Raw genomic sequence first — 25,129 nt, 5'->3', positions numbered from 1 at the left:
GTCTCAGTGCTGAGTCCTCATCAGAGCTGTTGGCACCGGCCTGTGGGAGCCCGGGAGAGTCTAAGTGCTTAGTGGGCTTGGTCTAGCAGCTCTTCGGAGGAAAGTTTAAGGTGCTGGCCGTGGAACGCATGTCCCTCAGATTGCCCCTGTGGTCATTTTACTAGTAGTGACCTAGTCCAGATAGGAGGCTTGTCTGCTTTCCGTTGCTCATACCTCTAGTTGTGAATTCAGTTTGGCATTACAGCTGGGTTTCTGAGACAGAGGTGTCCTGGATTTGGTCACATTTGAGTGTTGTCAGTGTTCCTAAGGTGGTGTCCAGGAGCTCTGTCCTGCAGCAGTAAGAAGGGCTGCTGAGACGTGTGCTCCGAGTTACATGACTGCCTGGGCGCTAGCAGAACGGGAGCTGAATGCCTGTTGAAGAATGAGGGTTCTGTATGTGCAATTTTCTGTCCAGATTGCAGATTTGAAAGCAGCCAGACAACTTGCTTCTGAAATCACTGCTAAAGGAGCTTCTCTGTATGACTTGCTGGGCAAAGAGGTTGAGCTGAGGGTAAGTAGTGTTCAGTCTAGGAATGAAAAGCCTCTCTTACTGCCTGCCCTGACCTTCCTCCAACTTATATTCAACTGTTCCTGATTGAGTGGGCTAATGTGTGGGAAACTGGTGGAGAGCATGAATCCTTTTCTGCTCCTAGTGGACACTACCCACTGGTGTTACTCATTTTTAATTAAAAGTTCTTTTCATACAATATCTTTTAATCATATTCTTTCCCCTCCAACTTTTCCCAGATCTTCCCTCCCTTACATACCCAACTCCATGGTTTTTTTCTCTCTAAAAAATAAAAGACAATCAAAAGAAAAAAGCATGGAGTTCATTCTGTGTTGGCCAACCACTCATGAGCATAAGCCTGCCTGCCTACCATGTGGTTATTAATAACTAGGTGTCATTCCATTGAAGGAAACTGATTTCCCTTCCCCTAGCAGCTATCAATCGCAAATGGCCCCTTGGTTAGGAATGGGGCTTTGCACCGTGGTGGTTAATATCATCAACTTATAGTTCAGGATTGGCAGATGTACAGCCTGAGGCTGTGAACTCTCCCTTGCCTCTACCCTGCATTGCTATCAATAGTGTACCTCCAGTTCATGGCTCCCAGAACTCACTGCCCCCCAGACTTCCTAGACGTCGTTATTAAGCCAGCTGTCATGTTAATGTCACTGATATGGAGTATGATCTAAGCATTGGGAGTTTCAAAGTTTTACCAGATGAGATAACATAAATGTGACCAGTGATCTAGGTAGCACTTCCAGGTAGTTGGAGGAAGACGTTGTTAGGAAGCCTGCCGTCCAGTGCAGTTACACAGTGTGCTCCACCCATCCCATTTAAAGCGGCTGTTTAAGCATGGTTCCCAACTTTGCTAAACGTTGGACTTCCTCCATACCCAGGCTGCTTTAATGCCACAGGCAACATCAGGGTCTTGATAAAACAGCAGTTTGGAAAGCACTAGGTTAAAAAGAAGAGAACTATTGAATCCTGACGTGTACACACGGAAGGAAGGGGTTTAAAGCATGCACTTTGGTGTAACAGTTATTACTGTAACAGATTGTATTTCCTTGCTGTCTTTCAAGTGTGTCACTGTCCAATGCTCTCCCGTTGCACTGTTCCATTGTAATACCTAACTTTCGTTCTATTCTAAGGACAAGCGGAAACACAAGGCTTGGTTACAGGGTCCGTGGGCACACAGACAGCAGACTGTCCTGTGCTGAGTGATCATGTGGTTCACACATGAAGTTCAGGAGTAAAGTAATGGATATTAATTTAAGGTCTGCCAGGGGCACATGGGGCCTTGAGCTGAAAATGAATACCTTAAGTCTCAGGAGAGCCCGGGTAGCATTGGAGGACATTTATAGGAAATGTTTTGCACAGAAGTATGCTCTGTTGTAAACATTGTTTTTTTAATTTCTTATGGTGTCAGAGATTGAAGTCCAGGTATCACACTCGCTGAGCCATAGTCTCCACCACTGAGTTAAACTTGGAGGATTAGTGTGACATATATATCACATACGTCACTGGGCATGAAGGGAACATCCACAATCCCAGCAGCTCGGGAGTCTGAGGATGGGAGATGGCTAAAGGTTCAAGTTAGGAAACACCAGGCTCTAAATTGGCGACTAATAGAAATCAAAAACTAAACTCTCTGTCTCAAAATGTATACGTGATTTTATTTCTCCTAGGAACTGAGAACGGAAGCCATTGCTAGACCTCTAGAAATAAACGAGACTGAAAAGGTGATGAGAATTGCAATCAAAGATATTTTGGTAAGATTACATTGCTTTTATATGATTTTCTGTGTGCACCAGATAGAGTAAGAGGGACTAGAAACAAGAGAAACTGCAGGAACTTAGAGGGTGTTTAGGATTCCTACGTTATGAAGATTACTTTCCTGTCACAGGTAAAAGCACTTTCTCAAGTTATTAAACAGTCACCAGTTTTTGCCAGGCAGTAGTGGTGTACTCCTTTGATCCCAGGATTCAGGAGGCAGAGACAGGTGGATCTCTGAGTCCGAGGCCAGCCTAGTGTGCAAAGCCAGTTCCAGGACAGCCAGGGCTACACAGAGATACTCTCTCAACACCCCCCCCCCATGCACCAGTTTTAAAGTAATTTTAAAGCCGTTCTTATTTTGATATTTGGTAAGTATTATCCTATTTTGTTTAGCCAATTACTCACTGTTAGGCATTTAAACAAGTCCAGGCTTCCTTTTTTGTCTCTGTATGAAGAAGGGTTAGAACTCAGGACCTTGTATATGCTAGACACTTTACCACTGAGCTATACCCCAACCCTTAACTCTAAACCTCCCTGTAACAGGTAGTATGGTCACCATCTTTTCCCACTCGCCCACTGTCAGTTAAGTTTGTTAAGATGCACACATGTAGGTGCACCGTTTCTTCATGGATGTCCACATATATGGAGCTACCATCATGCTTTCTTAAGTTCTGAGTGTAGAGAGCACCTGGGCCTTGGCTTTTAAATGCCATTCTTTACCAGTGCGAGCCAGAGCACCCAGGAAACACGGCTCATGCCAGAGCTGGTTAGGAGGAACGTAACCTCAAAATAAATGAATTACAGCAGTCAGTTTTATAGTATGGGTCAATGAGATAGGAAACAGTTATCAAATGAAAAAAAAATGTGTCAAGGACACTACCAATACAATACTTATTACAAAGAGAAAGAGAGCAAGTGCAATTCTAGCATCACCCCTCAATCAAGGGAAGATATAAGGTGTCATAATTACATAATTTGACATTACGAAAGCTTACAGGATGAAGTCTTTCTGTGGTATTCTTGACAGAGATGTATAATCTGAATCAGACAAACTAGAAGCATTCTGTCAGTTAGCTGACTGACACCAAAATGTGAGGTCATGCAATGCAAGGAGAGCTGGCAAGTATTCCAGACTGAAGAAGACCCAGAGCCACACAGCACTGCCTGCTGCTCCTGCTGGCTACAGAAATGTCCCTAGGATAGACAGGGAGACAGCAATGACCCTGAGAGTACATGACAGTGGCCATGTGCTGTGCTCCTGCCTGGTTGTAGGTTCAGGTCAGATAAAGTCCCTAAGCTCTAATGTGACTTAATCAGAAAATATTCATTATCAGCAAGGGTTATTTATTGAGATGGCTTCATAGTTAGGAGCACTTGTCTTCCAGAGACCTAAGTTCAGTTCTCAGCACCCATTAGCCAGCTCACAACCTTCTGAAACTCGGATTCCAGAGGAGCCGATACTCTATTCTGTCCTCTGTGGGCACTGCACACATGCAAATAGACTTATACATATACAATGTATATCTTTTTTTTTTTAATCTAAAAAAAAGAGTTGTTGAGTTAGGACCCACCACCTTCCTGTTGGAATGCATTTACACTTGTATTAGAATTTTTAATGCATTTGCAATAAATGAATGTATGAATATATATTTTTAAGATTTTCATGTTTGCTCTTGTCACTTGGGTGTTTTTGTTGTTTATTTGTTTTTTCTTTTTTAAGATAGAGCGTACAATGTAGCTGTAGCCGACCTGGAATTCACTCTGTAGAACACTTTAGTCTCAAACTGGAGATCTGCGTGCCCTTGCCTTCTGAGTGCTAAGAGTAAATGCAAGCACCACCATGCCTGGCTCCTTAGTGCTTTCTAAAGGAAGAATCAGAAAAGTAGTGTCTGTACTGGAGCTACAGCTCACTATACAGTTATTTATCTAGCGTCTGTAAAGCTTTGAGATTGATCCCTTGGCACACACAAAAATTCCACAGAAATGATTGGTTTTGCTTACACACACACATACACACACACACACACACACACACACACACACACACACACACACACACACACACAGAGTCACTCACTCATGGCCATAAATTCACTGACAATAATTGTAGTTTTAAAAGATGCCCTGTCTCTGAGAATCTTGGCAAGTATCTACTCTTGCAAAGTAATTTCTTTGTGGATCCCATGGCTTTGCAGAGACCTGCAGCTAAACAACCAGAAAAGCCCTTATGGTGTATTAACATACATGCAGAGCACCAGAGAGGAATCCTACCTTGCCGTTAAGAACTTCATGCAGGATTAGACAGTCACAACATAGGGAAGAGGTTCATACACACCCGGGTTGTGCTCCCGGTTCTGGTGTAGCTCATTCGGTGCTCTGAACCACGAGGCTCCCAACAGCCAGCTTCTCATAGCATGAATATGAAGCTAGCACATTTGCTCTTACCATGCCCACTTCAAGCAAATATGCTCTTAGAAAGAGAGGAATGTCTGTGGATGTAGCCAGGGGTCTTTGACTCCCTGTAGTGCCAACAGCCCAGAGCTTCTGTCCCATTGTACCTAGGCCTGTTTTGTGTGTGTGTATATTTGTGTGTATGTCTGTCTGTCTGTCTGGTGCATGTGTATGTGTATCTGTCTTATGTGTGTATGTGTATGTGTGTGTGTCTGTCTGTCTGTCTGGTGCATGTGTATGTGTATCTCTTATGTATGTATGTGTATCTGTATATGTGTGTGTGTCTATATCTGTGACTCTGTATATCTGTCTGTGTCTGTGTAACTGTGTATGCATCTGTGTGTGTGCCATAAGTATGTGTGTCTGTACATGTGTGTGTCTGTCTGTCTTGTGCATGTGTATGTGTATCTGTCTTATGTGTGTACGTGTATCTGTATTCGTGTGTGCGTATGTGTCATGTCTCTGTATCTGTGACTGTATGTGTAACTATGTATCTGTGTGTGTGTATGTGTGTGTGCATATCTCTGTGCGTGCGTGCGTGCGTGCGTGCGTGTGTGTGTCCCCACTCCCTGGGTTGGTATTTTGTAACCAGGGAATAGCCCAAGTGAAGGTTAATAGCTCAAAGTGATGGACCAGGGCCCAGTCCTAACCCAGCGGGCTGGACACAGACCCTATGACCTCTGTCCTTCCGAGACATTCTTCTCTCCACTTTTGCCTGCTTCCATGGACAGAAACACGCACTTTTCATGACAAGAATGGTACCCGTTCCTGTCCTCATGCCCTCCTTCCACTCCTGTCACTGAAAATACTTGGTTAATAAGTTACAGTGGAGGAGGGTTTGTTGGTTGCCCTCGTGCGTGGTTTGTGTGATGCTGCTTTACACAAAGTGTTAAGCAGCTCTGTGCTCAGAGGCAGGCGACAGCCGTCCCTGGCACCTCAGTTCACTGTTCCCTGCTCACTGTAGGCACAGGTTCAGAAGACTAAAGACCTGCTCAACAACGTGGCCTCTGACGAAGCCAATTTAGAAGCCAAAATTGAAAAGAGAAAATTGGAGCTGGAAAGAAATCGGAAGCGATTGCAGACCCTGCAGAGTGTCAGGTAGAGTGACTAGAGTGTATGTGGACGGCGGTCATTAGGTTGGAGGAAGGGAAGTTAAGACATCAAAAAGCAGAGACCACATGCCACAGTTTCTTTGCTGCCTGTCCTAAAAGCAGACTGCTGCGCGCTCTCACTGCATACTGCTTTTAATATGTCTTCAACATGGCTGAACACACCATCAGGGTAAGTTCTCCAGCACTGCCTTGCCTGGTTCACCCAGTGCCACAGCTGGCAAGGGGCAGAGGCAGCTCTCCTGCCCTTGGGGCGGCTCACCTGAACCGGCGTCACCAGGGCCAGCTCTACTGTGCAGGACCCACCCTCCCAAGTACAATTTAATTTTTATTAAAAATATACATTCCTGGTTGGATGTAATGATATACACCTTTAATACCAGTACTCGGAAGACAGAGGTAGACAGATCTTTGTGAGTTCAAGGCCAGCTTGGCCTACATAGTGAGTTCCAGACTAAGTCAGGGCTACATAGTAAAACTCTGTCTCAAAAAAATACACATACACACTCATTCCTATCTGTACCTATATCTAGGGGCTTAGCATGATGGCACACATATGAAACCCAGCACTCAGGAGGCTGATCAGGAATTCACCAAGGACAGTCTAGGCTACATTAGACCCTACTAAAAAACTGGGAAGATGCAGGTTACATCCAATGCATGTAGTTGGTAATGTATACATAATTTTTTACTTAATTCTCCTGTTTTCAGGGAGTTTTTTTTCTAGCTTTTTATATTGGTTAAAGATAATTTTTTTAAAAAAAAGATAATTATGTTCACTTTTTGCCCCATCTACTGTGAGAATGAAGACCATTCTGAGCAGTCAGACTGTTGATGTCACCCTGAAGGGGCGCACAGCCATTGTGAAGGGTCCCAGGGGAACTCTGCGGAGGGACTTCAATCACGTCAATGTAGAGCTGAGTCTCCTTGGAAAGAAGAAGCTCTGGGTTGACAAATGGTGGGGTAACAGGAAGGAACTGGCCACTGTCAGAACCATGTGCAGTCATGTTCAGAACATGATCAAGGGTGTAATGCTGGGTGTCCATTACAAGATGAGGTCTGTGGATGCTCCCTTCCCATCAATGTCGTTATTCAGGAGAGCAGGTCTGTGGTTGAAATCTGAAATTCCTTGGATGAGAAATACATCCACAGGATTCAGATGAGGACAGGTATTGCCTGTTCTGTCTCTCAAGCCCAGAAGGATGAACTAATCCTTGAAGAAAAGGATTGGCTCTGATTCAGCCAACAACAGTTAAAACAGTATCAGGAAGTTTGGGGATGGCATCCGTGTGTCTGGGAAGGGAACTGTGCAGCAGGCTGACGAGTGAGACTCAGTTTCCCAGCTCCAGAAACAAGATCCTGATCACAAGTGGGATCTGGGCTCTTTGGGGACAATAAAACTTATATATTAAAAAAAAAAAAAAAAAAAAAACCTGTTCATTTGATGGGTAGCGAGGGGTAAAGATGAATTGTTTTTAAGCAGTTTTCAGGTGCATGATGCAAGTTGGGAGTCTTAAATACAAATGTCAAACTACTGTGGAGTGACTACTTTCACTCTTCTTTCCTTTGCTCATCTTAGGCCAGCCTTTATGGATGAGTATGAGAAGGTTGAGGAAGAGCTGCAAAAGCAGTATGACGTCTACCTGGAGAAGTTCCGGAACCTGGCTTACCTGGAGCAGCAGCTTGAGGACCATCACAGGATGGAGCAGGAGCGGTTTGAAGTAAGTGCTTGGGCTGCTCACCCGTGCCAAGGTGACAGGAGAGCCGCATGTGTGCTCAGCATTTGCGTGGGCTGTGGGGACCTGAGCTGTGTGGCTCACCTTGAGCAGCAAGCACTCGATGCCTGCGGCACCTCCCCAGATCCTCACTGTGGTCGGGCAGTAATCAGGGCTGTTTCCTGTGTATTTTAGGGGATGAGCGGGCCAGTGTCTCAGTGTCACCCAGACCAGCCTGTAGCTTCAGCCTCCACGCACAGGGACTATAAGATACATACTGCCATACCCAGCTTAGTCAGGGCTCCGTTTGCCAACACGCCTGACATACTACCTCCTCCTGGCCCTACACCAGGAAGTGTGGCCAGGATTCCCTCATTATCTTACCATCCTGGCCTCTCTGTAAGCATCTCCAGTATGAGTGGTGAAGCCGTATGGCAGAAACATGGACATACTTTTGCTTTCTTTGGTTGTGAGCAGGAGAGCTGTGGCTATCTGCACCAGACACATTTCCTGTGTCCACTGTCCTCGCGGCACACACGCTGGCTTCTCTTGTGGTGGAAATGGGAGGAAGGCACGGAGCCAGAGCATCAAATGTCAGGGTCACTCCCACAGGCTGCTTGGGAGACAGCCGAGGAAGAGCACAGGTTTAGGGGCCTCATAGGTTGCTCAAACAAACTCTTTTGATTTTTTTTTTAGATTCAATTGATAAGATATAATTGCCCACTTAAACATACAAAGCCCAGTACCATCCATCCCTTAAGAACATTGATAACCTGTAAATACACAGAGCGGAATCTTTGCGTCAGCCTCCAGTGTCCTGCCACAGCTTCTCTCCCTCTCCTCCTCCTCTCCTCCTCTCTCTTCATTCCAGTCTCCTCTTCCTTCAAACTTTTCTCCCGCCCATCCTTCCTTCTCGTCCAATGACAGGCCTCCTTCTATCTTGTGCCTGCCTCACCTGTGACATCATCCCACATTTCACCCCTTTTGTTAATTAAAAAGAAAAACAACTTTTCTCTCAAATATAAGCTGAGCACAACTATTATCATTTTGTAATTAAAAGCATAAAATATATCTAACACCCAGTCCATCACTATATCAGTTAAACAGAGCATTTAGTTATCCGTTCCAGCTTAAGAAAGGCTTAAAATCTATATTATATCTTGGCTAGTTTGTATACTATCTGATAACTAATAAAATATGCATATTCAGAGTTAAACAGCCTGATAGGCTATGAGACTATAATCAGTCTTCAACCGTGTCAGGAATCTGAGAATGACCAAATATCTATACACATAGGAAGCCTAACATGGCTTCCAGAACTGAGAGGTTGTAGAGACAAATCTCTACTAGCACAGTCCCCTGTTAGCAACATGTGAGTGCAAGTCTTCAGCCTTCTGGCCCAAAATCAACTGACAGACTCTTGAAATGCAGATTTTGAAGGACTGATAACCCTGTCTTGGCAGAGTTTATCAATCAACTATACTACATAATTTGTCCTTTTCTGGACAGTATTAGTCTGCAGATAAAACAGGCTACTCCAGTGGCTGCCTAGCCACAAAGTATTGTCTCATCTGGAGGTAGAGATGTTCAAATTCTTCGTTAAATCCACCAAAGGGGAACTGTTAGGAGCAGATATGTCTCAACAAAAGATAAATAACTTTAAATCTCAAATTTTGTGGATTTCTGACATTTTTGAAAACTATCTACCTATATAAGACAATCAGTACTATTGTCTTTATATCTTAATAATATCTTGAAAGTACTCTCACAAAGTCAGCAATATGTTTGCTATTTGACCCTTAACTCACATGTGTAATCAACTCAGAAGTTTGTAATGACATCAATAGAAGGACTGGCTCTAGACCTTGTACTTTTAAACTTTTAACAAATAAATTCTATATCTAAGCAAAGATATGATTTTAGCTTAGTTAACAAATGAGATTGTGACTGTATAACTCAATCTAGCTAATTCCTCCTGTTAAATTACAACCAATTTTAAATTCCTCATAAAAACAACTTTAGAATAACCATTTCCAGCCCCACAAAATCCAGGGAATTGGGGCGACAACTCCTCTATAATTTCTTCAAGCTGTACATGGGCGTTGAGATATCCTTGGGGGTAGGGGGTAGGAAGAATGAAGCAAATGCTGTAGCCGATGTGTCCTGACTGGACCCAGCTGAAAGTCCTTGAGACCAGGATTCCAAGTAGGCACACTCTGTAAAATACAACTGTCAAGACAAAAGTTTAGAATCGAGATATCTTTTTGTTTGATTCTCCTGAATAAATTTTTCAGGCGGTCTACCTCTGTCAAATCTGATCAGTATGACTCTGTGAGGTTTCCAGAGCCTAATCACACTTTTTAAAAACACAAAGACAAAAATCTTTCTCCCAAAATACTGTGTTCCTTAGTCTGAAACCAGAAAAGCTTGTATCTTGCACTCTCTCCCAGAGTAATAATATAACCATAAAACTCAAAGTCACACCCATTATGAAGATTAAACAATTTTTTTAAAAAAGAATGTAAGCAAAAAAAAAAAAGAAAAAGAAAGTAAGCTAAACAATGAGACTGATAGGCTTTTGTACTCTGTGATATCAGGAAATTAACTCAAAATTCCTATGTAGCCCATGTTAAGAGAATCTGAGCTTCCTGTTGTGGTAAATATCAAAAGTAACCACAAACCCTCGCTAGCCGGCATCAACGAGCCATATGGCCTTTAGCGGGGTAATTCATAAAACAAACCAAATACCTTCTATCAATTCCAATATCAATAAGCAACATATCAAACCAGGACTTTAGCCCAAAATATATCCATCTGTTAAGCTCGCTACCCAGAGCCACAGATTTTTATTTAACCTTAATAACTTCTATATGTCTGCATTCACTCTCCCTGGTGTTACAGACATTTATCACAAGTCTCTACTTGGAGTTAGTGACCAATTTTTCCCTATCTAAGTTCCGAACCATAGATGAAAATCTCCACGTGATTTGGGTAATCCCTTTACTCTCTTCTTTCTAAAAACAAACTTAATCACCTTTTAATAATACCTGTAATTAAGAAGTAGCTTGTCTAACTAGGATTTCAACTCAAAATTCCCGTGGAGCCCACGTTAAAAAGAATGTGAGTATCCTGAAAGACTTTCTAAAAGATTTTCTTTTTTTTTTTTTTTTCCTTTTTTTTTTTTTTTTTTTTTGGAACTGGGGACCAACCTAGGGCCTTGTGCTTGCTAGGCAAGCTCTACCACTGAGCTAAATCCCCAACCCCTAAAAGATTTTCTTTAAAAAGCAGCTTTTAATCTCTAACTCTCTGAGCTGCCATTACTTATCACACAGCCTGGGACCTACAGCCTGCCAGCCCAGGCTACTTCCCTGTTTCTTGTTAAATTCCCCGCCCTTGAGAGATCACATGACTTAACATGGCGATGGCCTCCTCTTAGAAAATAAAAACTTTCTCTCAAGTTTTAGGATTACTACTGGATTCTTGCCCATCATTGGTTCGCCATCTGTTGTTGTAAAATATAAAAAATAAAGGCACAGTTGTCTTTTACCTCTCTAGGTCTGGCACCGTGCCCCAAGATGTCTGCTAGATATCTTGGCAGAAACACATCCCAACTCCTCGGCAGCCCAGTGTCTCCTGCCACCACACACTTGGCTACACTCAAATCATCACATAAGAGAATACACAACACAATAACCTTAGATTCAATTGATAAGATATAATTGCCCACCTAAACATACAAAGCCCAGTACCATCCATCCCTTAAGAACATTGATAACCTGTAAATACACAGAGCAGAATCTTTACGTCAGCCTCCATTGTCCTGCCACGGCTTCTGGGCCTCTCCTCCTCCTCTCTTGAATTTTTTTAAAAAGACTTATGTACGTCTATTTTGTATACTTGTATTTTGCTTGAATGTATGTCTGTGTGCCGTGTGCATGCAGTGCCCTCAGAAGCCAAAACTGGGCATCCGATCTCTTGAATTGCTGTTTAGATGGTTGCGAGCCACCGTGTGGGTGCTAGGAATTGAACCAGGGTCCTCTGGAAGAGCAGCTGGTGACCCAAACCACTGAGCGATTCTGCCCTTTAAACAACTTCCTAGGGTTTTTGTTTGTTTTGTTGTGTTGTGGATTTTGCTGTCGATGACACACACTTCTGTATTCACACAGTGGTGAAGAATCAGATCATCCACTAAAGGTCATCATTCTGAATCTGGTTTTTCCTCCTCCAGGAAGCTGAGAATACTCTGCGTCTGATGCAGAATAAGCTGAAGGAAGAGGAGAAGAGACTGCTCAAGAGCGGAAGTAAGGCTCTGTCCTGACTGGGGTGTGCAGCTGTGAGAGCCACTGTGTGTTCAGGGTTTTCATTCAGAGGGAGAGAGAGGGAGGGGAAGGGAGAGAGAGGGAGAGGAAGACAGGGAGACTGTGTATGCGTGCATGTGTATGTCCATGCGTGTGTCTGTGTGTGTGCAGATGTGTATGTGTGTTCACGTGCTCGTGTGTGTGCATTTGGTAGGCATGTATAGGTGCTGATGTGAGTGTGCCTGAAGACAGCTTTCTGGTTGGTCCTCTCTCCTTCCTTCCACATTTTCATGAGTTCTGAGGTCAAACTCAGGCCAACAGCTCTGCATGACAGGTATGCAACGAGTTATTTACATTTCTCTAGTAGAGTTACTTACAGTTTTAAAAATATTTATTAATATTTTTGTTTGTTTGTTTGTTTTTTTTCTTTTTTTCGGGGCTGGGGACTGAACCCAGGGCCTTGCGCTTCCTAGGCAAGCGCTCTACCACTGAGCTAAATCCCCAACCCCTTAATATTTATTTTTTAATTGTGGTAGGAACAATAGATATCTGCCCTCTTATTAATAAATCTGTCATTGTTGACTAGAAGTACTAGAATATTTTCAGAGAGCAATTTTCTCACAGCTTTTATACTAAGTGCCATTTGAGTTTACTCAGAAAGCTTGCTTCTCATAGAGACTGAAATGGCAAGCATGGGGCCTGCATGGGCCTGCACCAGGTCTTCTACCTCAAGGTTATGGCCCTTAGCTTGGTGTTTCTGTGGACTCCTAACCATGGAAGTGGGTCTGTCTAAGACTCTTCCTCCTAGTAAGTTGCCTTGTCCAGCCCCAGTATAAGGGCTTTTGCTTTGTTCTATTGTATCTTGTTTGTCCTACGTGGCTGTCCTTTCTTGGAGGCCTGTTCCTTTCCAAAGAGGAAACAAAGTGGGAATGGATCTGGGGGAGAGGAGAGAGATGGTGGCAGCTAACAGAAGTGGAGGGAACTGAAACTGGTTGGGATGTAGTATATGAGAGAAGAATCTATTTTAATAATAATGATAATAATAATAATAATAATAATGATAAAGTTTGCTTCCAATTACACAGCATCTAGCTAACATTCATTTCTTATGATACTTATGGCATTTGTGTTTGTTTAAATGCCACAGTTAGCTTGAACTCTAGGTAATAAATAATTATGAAAGAAAATTATCCCTACTAGTTTGGAAGGCCCCATATTTTAGGGCGGCCTGAAAAACGTGCTGTTGCATGCAGTGTTAGTGAAGGCACTCGCCCACTCGCAGTTCCCACATTCATCCGAGTGCTCAACAAGGCCTCCACCTGTAGAAAAAGACTGAACGCAGGCCTAGACTCTGGAGGGAGTGCTCTCCATGATGAGCCGTCATTGCGCACCAGGATGACACCGAGGCAGCAGTTGCACACAAGGAACTGAGGTGGTGTGTGGTCCTCCTGCTCCACCATACTTCTGTCACTCAGCTGTTCTCATGATGAAATGTCTTCATTCTCCTGGGCAAAACAGTACACCTGGGCGCCTACCTGTTCCCTTTGTCTGTTTCCTGTTGTACCTGTTCTCAGAGAGCTCTAGAGAGAGCTGCTAGGAGTCCTCTAAGAGCAGGATTAGAAAGCCTGAATGGTGTCTGCAGCGAAGCAGGCTCCTGTGGATAGTGCTGGGTCAGTCAAGACAGAGACTAGGTGGGGCAGTGGCCTCTATATTTCCTGGAATAAGCATTTAATATCATAATTTTCATGGATGAGGTTGGAGAGAAACTAAACTGAGTAGTGATTTTAAATTATGTTAATATGGATTCATTTTCTGTAGAAAGACTTTTAGAAGATGTAGTTTTCAAATTGTGTTGGTAGTCCTGAAGGATGTTCTTTTTTTTTTTTTTTTTTTTTTCCGGAGTTGGGGATCGAACCCAGGGCCTTGCGCTTCCTAGGCAAGCGCTCTACCACTGAGCTAAATCCCCAACCCCCTGAAGGATGTTCTTAGTGACACTACTGTGTCACTAAGGCTTGCGTCCTGAGCTGAAGAACACAGCTCTGCTTCTTTTGGCTAAAGAAAGCAAGTGACCGTCCCTTAATACCCAGTTACACCTTGACATCACCTTCACATGCAGGCACCAGGCACGGCCTTTTGGAAGACCAACAAGTGCTGGATTTCTTGGCTGACTCCTAAGTCAGTGTCAGACCAGCAGCTACAAACCCTTCCAAGACCCTCCTTCCCAAACCGTCACTCCCTGGGTGCAGTGAGGCACTAGGCAGAGAGCTTTTCCTTCCCGTTATAGTCTCTGATGGTTCTGTCTAAGAAATGCTTAGCTTCAGGTGCAAAGACAACAACCATTCAAGAAATGTATACAGAGTGATGGGGGCTGGAGATGATGACTCCGTGATTAAGAACACTGCTGCTCTTCTAGAATTTCCTAGTTCAGTTCCCAGCACCCATATCAGGTAGCCCACAGCTGTCTTCATTCTAACTCTGGGAGACTGAGTGCATGTGCATGTATACACACACACACATACGCACGCACACACACGCACACACACACTTAATATTTCTTAAATGATAGCACTGAAAATAGCCTTTTATAAAGTGTATGCCTGAATGCCTCCCACAATAAATAAAATTTATTTTTTAAAAAAACAAATTTTCTAAAAGAAAAGTATTTATTGTCTGGGTATGTGGTATTAGAGATTGGACCCAGAGCTTTGCAAAAAAAGAAAAGAAAGGAAAAAGAAAAAAAGCACATGCTTTACCGCTGAGCCACAACCCCACCAGTGTATGCCTTCATTCCAGAATTTTCCCCAGTAAGAATGTCATTTCAGCACTTTCTTTGCAGCCTAAGCCTGGCTCCCTCCTCGCCCCCACCCTGCTTTGTTCTTTCTCATCCACTTCTGTCTTTGTTAGGGTCAAGGCTTGAGTTAGTAACACAGCCTGACAAAGAACAGAGTGGAGTTCTCCCCCGTTAACCAAGTTAACTCAATTTCGTAAAAGTTTCAAGTGGTCATAATGCTTCTAAGACACCTGGCCCATGTTCTTTTACTTTGAAAAAATTGCTCAAAGCAAATACAGCATATTATGGTCTGCATTAACACTTTGCTAAGTACCTGAACAAATCCAGGGAGTCTCATACAATCTAATGGATAAAAAGAGGGTTAAGAAAGGCAGATGCTTTTGCACTGAAGCCATAGTAGGCAGATGCCGACTATGATGGAAGGCTTCCTCTTTCACTCTGCCTTGTGGTATCCTGCCAGGCAATGACGACTCGGACATAGACATTCAAGAGGACGATGAATCGGACAGCGAGCTGGAGGACAGACGGCTGTCTAAGCCTCGGACAGCCATGGAGGTGCTCATGCAAGGTAGTGTAACTCGTGTCACCCAGCTCCTTGCGCCTGTCTCTCAGAACTCCAAGGGCATGGATGAGAGCGGCTTAGTATTACAAGGCACAGTGCACAGTGAGGGGTCCCTGCCTCAGTCTGTTCTTCAGGCTCTGTCTCTCAAACTGCTCATGGGAAATCATTGCCTCTAGTAGTCCTTTTGCTTGCACTCATGTAGCTAAGCTGGTATTGAATTCACTGTGTACCTCAGGATGACCTTGAACTTTGAACCTGATCCCTCTGCTTCTTCCTAGGCATGGGAATGACAGGATACACCACCTTGTCTCACACATGTAATATTCTTATCTGTGTCCCTGGGAATAACTGACTCACATTCGTGGTTTCATATTTCCCACAGATAACTCAGAAATGGCCTCTGTAGCTGAGCTCTGGGCTTTATTCATTTTTGTCAGTACAGTTACATCTCTTATGACCAAGGAATTACCACAGAAAGTACCTCTTACAAAACTCAATTGATGGATGGGAACCAACACTAGAAAAAGCTGTGTAACTTACTCAATGTTAGCCTTTCAAATCGTGCGTAAGTACTTGCAGAGTAAAATCGTGTAGCCCAATTCCAGAGTCTACAGCTAGGGCCTTCAAATGCCATACGATTTTGCACTTGTCTAAGCAAGAAAAGGGCCTCTGCAAACAGTTCTGGGCCTGCCCTGAGCAGCGCTCCTCCTGCACTGTGAGGCCTAGGCAGAGTAATGAAGTTCTCTGCGTGTGAACTAACAATGGAGCTCAGGGATATTTCCTCTCCAAATACTGAGAAGATGTGCTTTTCTTTTTAACTTTTCATTGATTCTTCATGAGTTTCACATTGTGCACCCCAATCCCACTCATCTCCCTGTCCCCTCATATCCGCCCTTCACCCTTGCAACCTCCCCCCAAATAAAACACACACACAAAGAAAAAAACAAAGCATAGGAAACACCTCGTCATGGAAGCTGTAGTGTCAGTATGTCCTACAGTCTATCCCTGTGTCCACACACCTCTCCTCCTGGTTATCCTGTTGTTGCCCTGGGTTACGGAGATCCTGAAGCTTGGGATTTGCAGGACCAGTTCTTTCACGCATCTGACCATTCACAGTTCATACAGATTTCGAGATGGGCCAGCTCAGCCCTGGGTCTGGCCTGGGTGGCAGCTGAGCTGGTCAGCCCCCTGCTCCCCTTATCCCCACACCAGGGTGAGCCCATATCAACGGTGGCCGTCAACAAGAGACAGGGTCAGCTGTCCTGCTCTCATGCCCTAGGGGCCAGCTCTGGCTCACCTGCTCCCATGCCTTCAGAGCCAGCTCCACTGTGCTGCCCAGGCAAGATGCAGGACCCATTCTTGAGAATGCTGTAACCAGCAAGGAGCAGAGCCAGTTCACCTTCCCTCATAACCCCAGGGCTGGCACCCCTCACTGCCTTAAGTGGCAAGAGGGGGAAGGGGCAGAGGGCTAGTGGCTGGGCCAGATCTCATCACTGTCTATGGGGCTTGCTCACCCACTCCCCCACAACCAGGGCCAGCACTACTATGCTGCTTGGGTGGGGTGCAGGGCCAGCTTCCCCAAGTGCTTCACCTGGTAGGGGCAGGGCCAGCTCTCCTGACTGCCACACATGGTGAGTTGCAAAGGGGGCAAGGCACCTATGCTACTTCATGGCAGAGAAATGGCAGGGCCAGCTCTCCCAAGTTCTCGACCTCCAGGCTGGCTCACATGCAGGTGACATGCAGTGCCTATTGTCCTGAATGTTGTTGTTGGTAGGGTCATGACCATGCAGTCAGCATTGGGGGTGGATGTATTCCCTCTGGCTGTGCCACCCCAAGGCAGACAAGTGACAGGATCAGCTCTCCCATACTCATGCCCCTGGGGCAGGCGCATCCACACACCTGCTGCCAGGTCCAACTCTATCTACTGTGCTGCCTGGGGGCCAAGGGCAACCCAGCTCTCCCAAGTGCTGCCTCTGAGAGGTGGGACCAGCTCTCCAGAGCACCACATCCAGTGAGAGGTAGGCCAGTCATGCTCAGCCCTGGACATTTCCAGCAGCTGCCCATGTTCTCTAGTGGTAATATGATCCACAGACACCAACATGGACCCCTGCCTCAGTGTAGCCATGGACTCGACATGGCCCTCAGTGGCAGCTCTGCCCGCTCACAACAGGCCCCACCCTCCACCCTGGAGTCTCTACTTCCATGTCTCTTCATAACGCTCAAGCTGCTCCACGTCTCTCTCCCATCTGACCACCACATACTCGCACATTGTGGTGGCTCCCACTGCAGGCTGTCCACGTGGCCGGCAGGCCCCTGGGTGACATCCTCCATCTGTGCTGTGTGGCATGGTGGCAGGCAGGTGTCTGTCATGCACTGGAGGGCAGGTCTGTAGGTGACATGGCTGTCCACAAGTCTGCCTTCCTCCTCCCATGCTGTGCTGCCTGGATTGGATTGGATTTTTATGGGTCCTAGGCATATGATGACAGATCTGGCCACCAAGCCAGGCATCAAGCCAGGATGAACAAAGGAATGTTGTGTGCTCTGCCCCTGACTGGTATAAGAGCACCACCAACAAGGGGTCCCTCTGCCCATTGCCAGGGAAACAGAGGCTATGGTTTTCAAATACTCATGATTCTTTTCATGGTTGTTTTGTGGTGCTGGAAATTAAAACCACGGCCTTAAACATATAGATAAATTCTCCACCACTAATCTATGCCCCCAGCTTTCATGTAAAATGTGTGTGTGTGTGTATTCAATTAATGTGTGTACACACGTGCACACCTGGGCACGTATTCAAAGGTAACTTTTGAGACTCAGTTTTTTCCTTCTACCATGTAGATTCTGGAGATTGAACTCCGATAATTAGGCTTGTAGCCAGCACCCTTACCTACTGAACCGTCTTGCCAAGCCCACATTTTAATTTTATTGTTTTGGTGGTGGTGGTGGTGGTGGTGGTGGTGGTGGTGGTGGTGGTGGTGGTGGTGGTGGTGGTGGTGGTGGTGGTGGTGGTGGTGGTTGTGACATTCTCACTGTGGAGCTCAAGCTAGCTTTGAGCTCGAAGTGATTCTCCTACTTCAGTCTCCTGAGTGCTGAGATCGCAGGTGTGTTATCAGACCCTGGTGTGTTTTACTGCCTTTGTCTCAATTTTCAAAGTACAGAGCTCCAGCATGGTGGCTCTCACCTGTAGTCCCAGCACTCTAAAGGCTGAGGCCAGCTCGACTGTACAGTGAGTTTCTCTCAGAGTAGAGAGAAGGGAGACACAGGACTGCACCTATGATTTGTTGACAGTTCTAATTAGCTGGCGCTCACTTGAGTACATATGTTAGTGTGTATGTTGGCATTTCCCCAGGACAAGTTTTAAATGCCATCACCTGCCATATTTTCCAAGGATCTCACCATTTTTGTGGTTTGTTTCCTCAGGAAGGCCCAGCAAACGCATCGTGGGCACAATGCACGGTGGAGACTCCGATGAAGACGTGAGTCCATGCCTTCCCGACGCTCCTGTGCCTCCTGTGCCTCCCGGCCTGGGGCTGGGGCCGGGCGCATAGCTTAGCTCAGGTGCTGCCCAGGTCAGGGCACTGCTCGTACTCAGCACATGGCGTGACAGTGCTGGAGCTCGATCTGGGAAGGGCTGGCTCTCCCTCGCTTCTCAGGAGCTTGTTTCTCGCTTCACACAAACATGCACACCCTTCGCCCTTCTTTGCTTTGTCACCTTCTCACAGTTCTTTCCATTCTCACTTTCAAAGACGCAAGCAGCACCAGCCCTCTTAGGTAAATGCAGGACCTCCAGCTCCAGGACGCAGGTTGGTCTCTTTGCCTCATCTGTTTGTTGCTGTGTGTTGGCCTGCTCAGGGCTAGCAGACCCTCTCCTCTGTGGTGATGCTTCCTCTGTTGGGCAGGAAGCCCTCAGAATAGATCCCATTGCAAGAGAGGAAGGGAATAGATCCTCTTGCATTACCATACTAAACAGGGTCAAACACCAAGACCAAAGGTGAGAAAGACGTGTGCAGTCATCAACTCTGAGTTTCAACCTAGTTTCAAACCAGCCTGTCCTCGGCACCCTCTGCAGTTCTGGAGCAGGAACACAGAAAAGATATTTTTCCTAGACCAGAGCCTTGGAGACACCCGACAGGAGGCTGAGACCAGGATGCTGGTGCCTTGAACTCCACCACATAGATAAATGGTTAGAGAACTTAACCAAAAAGGGAACTCTGGGTTCTCAAAATGGCAGGCTGACTCTGCACTGCCAGGCTCTCTGAGCCCTGTTCTTGCAGTCCCTGGCCATGCTTCTGGGCCCAAAGGTACTGGAGAGACACCAATCCAAGGTCAGTTTGTAAAGTATGGGCCTGTGTCTAGGGTCTGGCACCAGCACCTTCACTGGGACAAAACAGGAACTTATGCTCTTGTATGGTGCCTGGCTTACTACAGTGTGGTATTACTTAGAGTCACAGGAGCAAGCTAGCACCTAGTCTGGCTGAGCAGGACACAGAGACACGTGTCCTGAATTCACCTTGAATTCCTAGGACAGTCACTAGAGAGTCAGGGAAGTCACTCAGCTGTGACTTTCTTTTTAATCCCAAGGATGCATATGATAAGGTAGCTGCCATCTGCTCCCCCCATCTGAGCTGACACACAAAGGGTGCCTATGATAAGGGAGCTCCCTCTACCCACCCCCAGCCCCCGAGGCTGACACACAGGTCTGGCCTAGAGAGCCTGTGCCTCCTGGAAAGTGCCTGGCTTGTTTTACTTGCTTGCATGCTTTCAGAATGGATACATCCTCAATGGCCTGGGTCTTCCCGTTTGTTTATCTCATGCAGGCTGTGTTCACACAGCCCCTCTGTCACAGCTTTATGTTTGTCCAGCATGAATCTGTTGAGTCCTGTCAATGCCGGGTCTTGAATGCAGCAGGGAATAAAAACAGGCCTCGCCTTTGGGACACATGTGTTCTAGGAACAATCTAGCAGGCATACCATGGCCACGGTTACTAGGGAAGAAATAAAATTAGTTCAGGAGGCGAGAAATGACAGAGACACAGGATTTTTTTTTCCCTCATGGTCAGGCAAGGCCTCTCTGAATAAGGGACAGGGTGAGCCATGTTAGGGTGGACAGAGCCCCTGGGCCCAGGGACGGTGAACACCTCCAGTGCCTAGGCAGTGGCAGGGTAGAGGAACTGGGCTGAGAATGATGAGAGGTGGCACAGGCAGTGGACCTGCATGGGATTTGATGAGCCCCTCCCTTGTAAGATAGATGTGCAGTTGTCAGCCCAGGAGAGACGGCAGCAGGGGCAGCTGTGTAGGCTGGAGGCGAGGGTGCTGTAGCCTGAGGAGGTGAGGACAGTGCTGTTGAGACATGCTGAACTTCTGGGTGTTTCTGAAGTCAGACCCATCTTGTTTCCTTAGTTGACTGCACCAGTGTGATGAACAGAAGAGCATGCAGACTGCTTTGGTTGTGTGTAACTGACTAAAAGCGCAAGGTTTTAACTTCCTGAGACAGATGAGTTGGGGGAGGAGAGGCTGAAAAGGTGAATCAGGAATTTGGTTTTAGACATTCTCAAGTGTGTGGCCTATTAGACATCCATGTTCCACGTGCAGCAGCCAGTTGAAATTAGAGTTTGGAATTTAAGAAACAGTCGTATCCCCACTGGATATCCTTTGCCGTCTTCATAACAGTGGTCTTGGGCTATGGGGTAGATTGCTGTGCTTAGGCAATGGCGGGGTAACACGGGAACGCTGGAGTACAGGAATTTACCCGGGGAGTTTATCCTTTCTTTTTTTCACTGTGAGACAAGGTCTTTCTATGTAGCTCAGGCTGGCCTCAAATTCAGTCATCCTCCTTCCTGCCTTAGCCTCTGCAATGCTGAAATTGGAGGCTTGTGCCACAATAGGAATTGCTTCTCAGCATTTGGCTAAGATCAAGTGTGGTACCACAGTAGGTCTGGCCTTCTCAAGGATTTCTGCTAGAAAGAAGCAGACAGAGCAGGGTGGCTGGAGGAGGTGGTAGTTCTCTAAAAAAGAAAATGTTAACACATACGACTACTCGGGAGTAGACTGGGTAGCCAGCCATCTTGGCAGATACCCATGGAACACAGGACTTGCTGTAAGAATGACAGCCTCTGGTGCTCCCTGGATCCAGACCATAAAGGAGCTGGGCACCACCGCCTTGCCTTCTTTCCCACATCTGTACCGCTCTCCACCTCCAGCAGGAATAGGCCTCCCCTTCCCCTGCTGTCTGCCTGTCTACTGGGTCTCTGGACAGTAGGAGCCATGCAGATCTAGGTTCCTCAGCACATGTTAAGGGCGTTCCTGAGACTGCCACATACAGCCAACCCCTGTTCAGTAGCCCTGGTAAAGAGTTACTGGTTATAGCCTCTCGAGTGGACTCGTTCAACAGGCAGTGTGCTGTGTTCCCACAACCCTCCACCACGTGGGGTGGCTGGTCATTGCCCTGGCAAGGGTAAGGTGGGGTCTCTAAGGACAAGATGTCATGGTGAGCCAGCACCTCAGTTACAGTTGCCATCTCTTTGCTTCAGGAAGACTCAGAGGACAGCGAAATTGACATGGAAGATGATGAAGAAGATGACGATGATTTGGAAGATGAGAGCATTGCTCTCTCACCAGCTAAACCCAGTCGAAGGGTCCGGAAACCCGAGCCCTTGGACGAGAGTGACAATGACTTCTGACCTTCTTGCCAAGAGACCCAGACAGCTTAAGAGCGTCAGATGTATAGGTAAACAGGGACTCAGCAGGCTGGAAAGGTAACGTGTTTTGTTCACTACACCATCTGGGCTTATCCATACTGACTCCAACAGAGATTTTCTTTGTATATCTCCTAACGCTTGGGATCCCCATACTTGTGTTCCAAGTAATTCAATCTGTAAGAAAAGCCCCTGAGGAGAAATACAGACTTGACACCATGTAAGTCTTGGCTGCTGTTATTATTAAATTAGTTTTCCTTGATGATCAGGCCACAGAGAGGCTCCAGACTATGAATGTTTTGTTTTCTCTCAGAGGTTCTACTCCCAGAGTGTTGTTCTGGGATTCACTTCAAATTACATGCCACCATCATAGTTCCCCAGCCTGGCTCCCTCAACAAATGCAGCTCCAATGTCTACTGTTACCTACTCCTGCCAGAAGGGATCCGTGTGTGTGTGTGTGTGTGTGTGTGTGTGTGTGTGTGTGTGTGTGTGTGTGTGTGTGTGTGTGTGCACAAGCATGCATTTGTATGTTATATGTGCACATGTTCTAATGTGAGCAGGTACTTGTTTGTGCTGGTAGACATGTATGTGTGAAGACCAGAGGATAACCTCTGTGCTTGTTCCTCAAGAACTGCCCACCTTTTGGAGGGTGTAGGGATGGGTCTTTTACTGGGGCCTGGGAGCTCATCAGTTATCCTAGACTGACTAGACGGTCAACTCCAGCCTTATCTCCCGCTTCCCAGGGATTACAAGTGCACACTAAGGGTTTGCAGGAGGGTTTTGGAGACAGCACTCAGACCCTTATGCTTGCTTGACAGACTATGTCAGCTGAATTGTATTCTCAGCCCAAATTGGCATTTTATTTTGTTTCATTTTTGAGACAGGGTCTCACTATGTAACTAGTGGCTAGCCAAGAACTCCTATGCAGACCAGGCTGGCCTTGAACTCACATAGATCCATCTGCTTCTCCCTTGGACTACACTAACTGGATTTAGTAGATTATCAAACAAAAAAGACACAAAGTTAGGGCAGGAGTATTTTGGGGGAGAGCAGAAAAGGGAGGCAGTGTACATGATCATAGTTCATTGTAAACATGTACGAAAAGCTCAGAGAGTTCTTCTAGGCCTGACAAAACAAAACACTGGAGCTGGAGAGATGGCTCCAAGGCTGAGGAAGCATGCTAAGCTCAGTGCCCACCACACGAGGTGACCCACAGCCAACTATTAGCTCCAGTTCCAGGGCCTCTGGTACATTCTGGTAGCTTCCTTGGGCACCTGTACTCACAAGCTTGTACCCTCACACAGATGCACAAATCAGAACAACATAGAGGTGTCCAAGGGCTGAAATGACAGGCACATAGACTGAAATGCTTGGTATGTAATAAGGGAACAGCAAAATGGGCTTCCTGTGTTTTGCTAAGGAATTGGCTGGGTTTTGCTCAAGAGTGGCAACCTCAAGAGATAGGGAGGAAAAAAAAATCACTCAGCCTGGGCGGCAGTGGCTCACGCCTTTAATCTTAGCACTAGGAGGCATAGGCAGGCAGACCTCTGAGTTCAAGGCCAGCCTGGTCTACAGATTAAGTTCCAGGAAGCTAGGGCCACACAGAAAACCTATCTTGAGAAGCAAAAAGGGAAAGTCAAGTCTTGGTTAGGGTTTTATTGATGAAGAGAGACATAAAGGCAAACATTTTTACTGGGGCAAGCCTACAGTCACATCAGGAAGCATGGCAGTGTGCAGATAGACATGGTGCTAGAGAAGGAGCTGAGAGCTCTACATCTTCATCTAAAGAGAGCGGAAGGAGACTGCTTTCAGGCAGCTAGGAGGGGGATCTGAAAGCCCACCCCCACGGTGACACACTTCCTTCAACAAGGTCACACCTAATAGTGCCTTTCCCTGGGCCAAACATTCAAACCACCACAGAAAGAAAGGAAGGAAAAGAAAAGATCACTGGGCTGAGCATGATACTGCACACCTTTAATCCCAGCACTCTGAAGACAGGGCCAGGCGAGCTCAAGGCCAGTCTGGTCTGCACAGAAAGCTCTGGGCCATCAAGGCTTAGTGTTATAGGAAGAGCTCAGGTGATGGCCTTCAACTATATTCAAGTGTCTAAAGGGATACTGGGAGGATAAAAAGGCTCTGGGGACTACTCATTATGGGAAGGTTGTACTGAAAAGTGCTTAGAGCTCTGTGAGGCATCCGAGTTGAGTACCTCAACCAATCAGGAGGTACAAATAGCAAGTGTTGGGGACACTGGAAGTAGTGACACATGTATAGTATATATGTCTAGTCATGACTGACAAATGCACAACCATGGGAGCGCTCCAGATAAACCTATGGACACTTATCTATGTGTGGAATTCTGGTAAAACCAGAGGGAGGAAGGGAGACAGAGGGAAGAATGAAGAGAAGCGGGGAGGAGGAAGCGGAGAAAATTTTTATAGTGGGTAAACACAGGAGGCCATCGAGGACCACAGCAGAGACCAGAGTGAATGACAGGTTGTTCAGTGGTGTGGAAAGAAGTCTGAGATGCAAAGTAGTAACATGCACTTAGCAGAGGATGTGCTGCAGGGGGAAGGCAGAAGACAGCAACAGAAAGTGTCCAGAATAAATCAAACAAAATGAGTAGGAAGAAAGCCAAACCACTGTCCCAGTCAGCAGTTTACCTCAGTCCAGACTCACACTTTGGCTTGTGATGCAGCTAGACCTTGCCAGCCAGACATCTGGGAAGCCTCAATAGCAGACTCTGGACAGACTTCTGGAAAGGGGGCCCTTCTAGGTGTGGTGGGACTTGCTCTCAGGATCCTTAGAGAGCAAGCACCCTTTTTCCTTACAATGTTTGGCCCTCACACCAACATACCAGGCCTCTATATGGTACAGCTTGCCTGGCATTTGATTGCTGGCTGACTGCTGTCCTGAAAGCTTCAGCCAGAAACAATGTAAGTCAGAAGAGTAGAGCAGCATGTGGCTGCTGCTCTTGGCAGAGCAGGAGAAGGAACCCAGGCTACTCCACTGAGCCAGACGGAGCCCCAGGCTGAGAGCAACATCACAAAAATACCAAAAGAAAGATAAATCCTATACCCAGATACAGTACCCTTCGAAACCAAAATGAACACACTTTCCATTCCCAAGTAATGTCCTTTGAAGGCTGTATTTTTGCTCCAGCCTGGGAGACAATTAAGGATCTCGTATTTC

The 25,129-nt window shown here is 46.1% G+C and overlaps 1 protein-coding gene and 1 non-coding gene across 2 annotated transcripts in view; one reads left to right on the top strand and one right to left on the bottom strand.

The window, feature by feature from the left end:
• Positions 1-22,212, top strand: part of Cluap1 (clusterin associated protein 1) — a 29,794-nt gene extending 7,582 nt beyond the window's left edge. The window contains exons 5-12 of the mRNA XM_032913881.1: positions 455-550; positions 2,230-2,313; positions 5,733-5,866; positions 7,457-7,598; positions 11,821-11,893; positions 15,142-15,249; positions 18,664-18,719; positions 21,773-22,212. Of these exons, the coding sequence (XP_032769772.1) occupies positions 455-550; positions 2,230-2,313; positions 5,733-5,866; positions 7,457-7,598; positions 11,821-11,893; positions 15,142-15,249; positions 18,664-18,719; positions 21,773-21,922 (843 nt within the window). The 3' untranslated portion in view covers positions 21,923-22,212. The remainder of the gene's footprint in view (positions 1-454; positions 551-2,229; positions 2,314-5,732; positions 5,867-7,456; positions 7,599-11,820; positions 11,894-15,141; positions 15,250-18,663; positions 18,720-21,772) is intronic.
• LOC116910700 lies at positions 17,703-17,846 on the bottom strand. The gene has a single exon (XR_004389228.1). It is a non-coding gene; the product is annotated as a small nucleolar RNA SNORA48 (small nucleolar RNA).
• Positions 22,213-25,129: the final 2,917 nt, after the last annotated feature.

Source organism: Rattus rattus, chromosome 9 (assembly GCF_011064425.1).
Source record: "Rattus rattus isolate New Zealand chromosome 9, Rrattus_CSIRO_v1, whole genome shotgun sequence".
Taxonomy (NCBI): Eukaryota; Metazoa; Chordata; class Mammalia; order Rodentia; family Muridae; genus Rattus; species Rattus rattus.
Note: the sequence above shows the minus strand (reverse complement) of the source record. Positions and strands in the feature narration are given on the sequence as shown.